Source organism: Panicum virgatum, chromosome 1K, assembly GCF_016808335.1.
Source record: "Panicum virgatum strain AP13 chromosome 1K, P.virgatum_v5, whole genome shotgun sequence".
NCBI classification, from domain to species: Eukaryota; Viridiplantae; Streptophyta; class Magnoliopsida; order Poales; family Poaceae; genus Panicum; species Panicum virgatum.
The window spans coordinates 44,904,514-44,911,331 of NC_053136.1; the positions used below are offsets into that span (position 1 = coordinate 44,904,514).

Below are 6,818 nucleotides of genomic sequence, written 5' to 3' on the forward strand. Positions count from 1 at the left end.
AATTCGAGTGTTGGATTCTAAAAAAACGGCTATAATTTTATTTAATTTTAAGTTAAATCTATCACTACCCGAAAACGGGAGGCTCGTGACGGTTTTTCAGTCCGACGGGAGCCCAACAGGCAACCACCAGAAAAATCCCCACCCAAGTCGCGGCCCGTCTGGAACCCATTACTCATTCCTGGAATCCTATCTCTTCTCCCCTCTGCCTACCTGCTGCCGCCGCCGCCGCCACTTCGCGACTCCGCCTCGGCGCGTCCGCGCCCCCGCCCCCGCCCATCGCCGCGCGGCTGCGCGGGCGCTGCGAGTCCTCTACGCCCTCCCTTCTTCCCTCCTAGCCCCGCCTACTCGCTCGATTCCATCAGCACTGGCTCGTCGATTGCTTCGCTCGCCCTCATCCTCCCCACGTGTTCGCACGCCGCATTGAAGGTTGGAGATGGGGAGGGCGACGCGGCGGTTTCCGCCTCCCCCACGGCTGCGGGGAAGAAGGCCTGTGAGTGGGCGTCCCTAGCGACCAGATCCTTCTTCGTCGCTGCGTTGCGCCTGCTCCAGGCCGGCGCGCTGCTCGTCGCCTTTGCCGCGCCACGCGGTTGGAGGTAGCCCTCCGGCTGGGGAGGTGTGGCTCGCCATCGCTGTATTCAAGTTCATCAATGCCGCGCCGCCTACACGCAGATGCGAAATTGCAGCATGTATGTTTTACATCTGAAAGTTCTGAGCTTGTGGCGGTGTGTCCGATTTTGGAATCAAGCCGTGTCTGTTCTTGCTTGCTGTCGCAGGGCTTCCTCACAGAGGGATTGCAGAAGACACCGGCTGGGCTACAACAAGGTAAATGAGGTCTTCTTTTTTTTGCAATATAAATATAGTAGTGCTTCCCTAGATTGAACAACTGACACAAGAAAGTGTGTTGTCTCAGTTGAGATATTGCTAAATGTTCATAGTTCAGTGTGATTGTTCAGATTGCATTTAAAACATAGTAATCTTTCTGGTGAAGAACTTGCTGAATGTTTAAGTTGACTAAATGAACACTAGCTCGTTTGATTACCATCATCCTTTTTGATATAATTATATATCTGGTTTTGTTTCCTTAGAAGATAGAACTAGTGTTGATATAATCATATAACTTAATCGTCTTGAATTATTCTCATCTGTTACTTCTTTCGGACTTGTGATTTTCAAACTCATTATTTCTTTCCCTACTCAACAAAACAATGGCCCTGCTTCATTCTGCTTCATTAGTGGTTTTTTCTTCTTGTTTAGAGCAGTTTGGTGAAGAGGAAAAAATGGAGTGTTGGACTAGTAACCTTTTGAAGATAGAATTTGATACAAAAGGTAAGGTTTGAGTGCTGACTATTGGCGAAACATCCTAGTTTTTTCTGGGAGGAAGTGTATTAGTATGGAATGAGAATTGACTCTTTGTTCTGTTCTTATGGGATATATCCTAAAATTTATATGTATGGCATCTTCATGCAGATATCTGATCTAATGCAATTTAATTTCAGGGCAGCAAATTGATAGTTGTGGGACCCTTGTAGCAGGTGTGGTTTTGTCATCTCATCTCTTGATCAGGTAACAACACAATATGATTGCATTATCATTGCATTTTGTGTATATAGTATATCTGTTAATACAATCTACCGGTCATGTATATCTAATATGTGTTCTTTGTTCAGGGATGCTGTTAATTTTTTGTGAACAAATAGATCAGCACTTTATTTGTTGTTGAGTTCATGAATTTATAGAAGGACAAGTGACCTTGATGTTGGCAGCAGACTGGATTGATACTTCCATCATTACTAATTCTTTTTTTATTTTGACAACTTGAACATTATTCGCTGCCATCTGATTCATTTAATTTGGTCATTTGATCAGGTACAAAAATACAATGGGATGGAGCTACCAGAAAGTGTCATCTTGCTTTAGTTCAACTTCAAGGTGAACTTTAGTTGACCTTTAGTTTACATGCCTAAAAGTTATACCGAGCTAATTTACAAGTTCACATAACTAACTGGTGAGTCATATACATAAGGAGATAGAATTTGAAGCAATCTGTCATATGAAGTTCTTTCTTTTTCTGAAAAGAAGTATATTTAGTGCAGTACTCATTTGTTCATTTTGTTGCAATAGCTCAATGGATGTCAATCTGATGTGTATGTACTACAATTTTTGTAGACATGTATATTGAACTATCAGACAAATTAGTTTTGATGGATCTAAGAAATTGTAATTTTGGGTGCAGATGTTCATGTGAATATTATTTTTTAACCTTCGTTAGTTGATTTCCTGACGGTTCCACCATTAGGAATTGGTCATTTTATATTTCGATTGAGACCTTAGGTTGGCCGTCAGGAATATATTTCTGTCGGCCAACCGACAGGAGAGGACACCTTTCCTGATATTGAACTCCCGTTTGCAAAATCCTGGCGGTTTGCCGTCGGGAATATTATTCCTGACGGTTTTCTGGTATATCCTAATGGTTTTTGGCCGTCAGGAACCTGCTGTTTTCTGGTAGTGTATATATATATATACCTACTTATAAAGATCGGACCGTTTCTACAGTATTTTGACTTTTGATCCGCCTTATAACAATGACATGTGGGCCCAAACACTCCTCTTCCTATCTGCCTTAACCAGGCGCATGACATAAGCATGCGCGCGGAGTCGAAAGTGGGGAGTGAGGGGCTTACGGGGACGGCGAGGGCAGGAGGGCTGGGAGGGAGGCGGAGGCGGAGGAGTCGGTAGGGAGTAGGGACCGGGAGTGAGCCCACGCGGAGGTAGCACGTCGGCGGCGGCGACAACCTCCAGCCGACCCACGCACTGCAGCTCCCCAGGCGCGTCCATCCCTGACCGCCATCTTCCGCGGTGCTCAAGGCCTCTAGCACTTCGATCGCCGGAGCTTTCGAGTTGTTTGCTTTGGTAGTCTGCTTGGGAGGCGATTTGTTGGGTTCGAGAAGGCTCTCGGAGGCAGCGGATACTCCTCCAATAGAATTTAGTATGAACTGTATATTAGTGTATACATATTACATATGTTCCTTTTTTATATTTGATGGGTTCGAGATGGCTCTCGGAGGCAGCGGATACAACTCCAATAGGATTGAGTATGTACCGTATATTAGTGTATACAGATCACATATGTTCCTTTTTTATTTATAAAAAAGATTTAGTTATATCTATATCTATATCTATAACGCTATGTCTTTATCTTTTCTTTATCTATTTCTAAAATGCGGACTGTTTTTGCGGTACATTGACTTTTGGTCTGTCAATAGTCACTGACAGTTGGATCCACTCAATCTATGCCCCTCTCTCTAGTCCCGTATAGTCCCTGCGTCGCCTCCGATCGGGACTCGACTGTGCAGCTCCTCCGTGGCTCCGCCCACGTCGTCTTCAACTAGGACTCGGCCATGCACAGCTCCTTCGTCCATGTCACGGCGGCTCGAGTCCTCTTCAACCAGGACTCGGTCCTGCTCGGCGCCGGCGCTACATACTCTCTCCTTGGCGGCCATGCCCGATTCTCTGCGCACACTCCTATTCGCCGCCGCTTCTCGCCTTTGCCATGCGCCGCAATCGCGATACGAACATGCTGATGGAGTAGCGCTGCCACTGTTTTCCTCTGCAAATACGCCACCGCGAGCATCCATGGGACTAGCCTCCATCGCTTCGGGAGCGCCGCCGCAACGTGGAGCCTATCAGACCCGGGACAGCAGGACTGTTTATAGATATAGAATATTCTAGAGTAAGGGATAGCTCATGGATGTACCTTACCTCTTTTGTAACTACCCGAATAGGCATAGAATGAGCTGCAGTACAAAGGAAACTACCTGATTGTTTTGTAGTAGGACTCCATCTGTACTCGGCTAGGACTTTCCATGTAACCCTGTCCCCCCGGATATATAAGAGCGGGCAGGGAACCCCCCCAAACAATAATCAACACATAAGGCAATACAAACCACACAGGATATAGGGTATTACGTAAACTCGCGGCCCGAACCTATCTAAATCTTTGTGTTTCTTGTACCATCGAGTTCTAGAGCAGTCGATCCCTACCTATAAACCCTACTGCTAAGGGTATCCCTTAGCAGGCTTGGCGGTAAACACCGATAGCTGGCGCGCCAGATAGGGGATTCGGCGAGTTCACCAACGAATTCGATGGCTGGACCAAGCGACGCCAACAATGTGCCGGAAGGCACAACCCTCGTTTTTGGCTCTTGGGCATGTGCGGCTGACGGAACGGGAGGCTTCTCCAGTCACCTCGTCACACCTAACTCGCCTAAATCGAAAATCCGCTCCCAACTCACTGACATCCGCGAGTCCGCGGATCTGGATGAGAAAAGAGTTCCACCCGAACTTGACTCGGACAACCCGGGAAACGTGACAACTCAAAACCGAACTCTTGGTTTGGTCGAGTTCATCACAAATTCTGATTCCGAAAAGCCTCACTTTTCCAAAACTATTGGAAAATACCTGACTCATCTCAAGACAATCAAACGCCCTAAGATCAAAAACTTAGAACTACTCGACGGAGTAGACCAAGTTTCATGATCAATTCAGGGCTGCATCAAACTTGCAGAAACCGCTCTCAGCTCATCTGCGCCACAGCAGAACCCTAAAGCACTAAACCCACCGCAGAAGAGGTCGGGCGATATGCTCTCAGGGGTCAATCGGGTAAATCTGAAGCTTGCCAACTGCATTAAGGTGGCTGAAAGCACTCTGCAAACAAAGAACAGAAATCGGGAGGAGGAATCTGCGGGGGAGCTGGTGAGACAAACTCCCGGCTTGTTCGGATGGGACCGTCTATCTCCAGTATACCTCAGAGCCCTTCACCGAAACCTGCTCACACTCGGACTTCGAAACCAGTCGAGTCCAAGTTCGATCAGGACTTTGATCGCTTCATGAACGGTCTCGAGGACTTCGAACCGCTTGATGATCTTGAAGAGTGGTCAGACAACGTCGAGCTGTTCATAGACGCTATGGCCAAACCAACCGAGCATGCCGATGCCCTTTGGGAACTTGCCAAGCTTAAAAAAGGAAAAGCCAAGGCTCCAGAACAATCCAGCGACTCAATCTACGACAAACCCTGGATTAAGGAGCCTGAGGGGCTAACTCCTACTCAATCATGGCTACACTGGATGAACGAGAACGTCCTCCGTGTAGAGATGGGCATACCGCTTCTCGCTCACCCAAAACATACATACTCAAAAATCGGTGGGCTAACCAACTCCGAATACGAGTACTCCTCCGATCCGGAGGAACAACTGGACGACCTAATCCAGTATAGTAAACAAGTCAGGTCCAACTCGGCTAAGAACCTCAAGTCCGATCAGGACTCCCTCCCTAACTTGATTATATATGCAACGCCGCAAGGACGGATGGTGGACCTCAGGAAGGCACAAGATCCCAACGCTTCTGCCTCATAGCCAGCGGATCTGTCTTACCAACATAGCACTCCTTTAGACCTGTCCTCAAGCAAACAAGACCAAGAAGTTCAAGACCTTTGCCGTGAAATCCTCATGGTTCGTATCGCCGAAGAACCTAAGGGCGATCCCACGGAGCGTCTCAACCTCGACGACTACAATTCTGATGATTTCAACGAGTACCTTTCCGACAACATGGAAACTACTCCTCCCACAATCACAGAAGCCCAAGCTACTACCGAGGAGGATCTACCTGCTCCTCCTCCTCCAGTGGTGACCATCACCATCCAACTGGATAAGCAGCATGCAGCTGAAGATCTCTACGAGCGTCATCGCCAGCTCAACCAGAAGAGGGCATTCAGGCGTCAGCGCCTTGCTAACAGCCTACAGGAACAGCAAAATGACAACTACGACTACTCCAACTGCGACCTCCGTAGTGTGATCAACGTCGGGCGCGATGCGCACAACATCATCATCTCAAGAAGAAAGGAATGGGAGGAAGTCGAGGCATATAGCCCTTCCTCCAACTACCACATTCCCCAACGGCTTCCGCATCCTTCAAGAAGCACAAGCCGGCAACCTTCAGTACCCATCCTCAGGGTAAACCATGCACCCAGCATCAAGCTGAATCGTCTCAAAACAGAAACAGGATCAACAAAGTACTGCCACGCAAGTACTTTATCCACCCAAAGAGCTCTCACACGATCTTCCAGTGTGACTCACTCCGCAAGGTCCTTGGGGCACCTCTCCTGAAAGAGACCCCACCAGTAAATCTAGTCGACCTCTGCATCGACTAGCTCTACCCCAAATCTAGTCGACCCCCATATCGACTAGTACTATCTTCGAATAAGTTTTATTCAGCTATGTAAACCATTGCTCACGTCCAACGAGCAAGGGGTAGGTCTTAAGAGTCAGAGTCTGTCACTTTACAGTTATTGTAATTTCGACAAATCCAAATAAAGTTGATTTCTTCTATATTGACTACTTGGCTCTCGCTCACACGACCAATACCCCACCTCGAAAGTCTTGCTCAGCATTAGAGCAGCTATCGAGTAGTTTTTATGGTTTTCACTTGAGTGCTTTTCTGACATTTACATCTTGGGCAACCCGACGGGGTTCGTACCTAACAGTTCTGTCCTAAAAGACACTCTAGTCCTCCGGTAGGACACCCTACTCGCCCTGCTCGAGTAGGTCTTGGATACTCTTTTGGCACCTTCATCTTGGGCAACCCGACGGAGTTAGTACCTAACAGACTTGCCCTAAGAGTTACTCCAGTCCTTGGTTAAAAGGACACCTTATTCGCCTTGCTCGAGTAAGTTTTGGATATCTTTCTGACATTTACGTCTTGGGCAACCCGACGGGGTTCGTACCTAACAGTTCTGTCTTAAGGATTACTCCAGTCCTTAGTTA

At 47.4% G+C, this 6,818-nt stretch overlaps 1 protein-coding gene across 8 annotated transcripts; it reads left to right on the forward strand.

Annotated features, from left to right (window-relative positions):
- Positions 1 to 165: 165 nt before the first annotated feature.
- Positions 166 to 2,246, forward strand: LOC120711736. Of its 8 annotated transcripts, none has more exons than XM_039997398.1 (5): positions 166 to 686; positions 774 to 822; positions 1,255 to 1,326; positions 1,497 to 1,563; positions 1,867 to 2,246. In XM_039997398.1, exons 1-5 carry the CDS (start codon positions 648 to 650, stop codon positions 1,931 to 1,933), a joined length of 294 nt encoding a protein of 97 aa, XP_039853332.1. In that variant the 5' UTR covers positions 166 to 647; the 3' UTR covers positions 1,934 to 2,246. The 8 variants fall into 8 exon arrangements, 6 of the variants coding, with proteins under 6 accessions (XP_039853332.1, XP_039853313.1, XP_039853322.1 ...); XR_005690473.1 differs by having other exon boundaries at positions 239 to 613; XR_005690469.1 differs by having other exon boundaries at positions 240 to 613; positions 1,260 to 1,326.
- Positions 2,247 to 6,818: the final 4,572 nt, after the last annotated feature.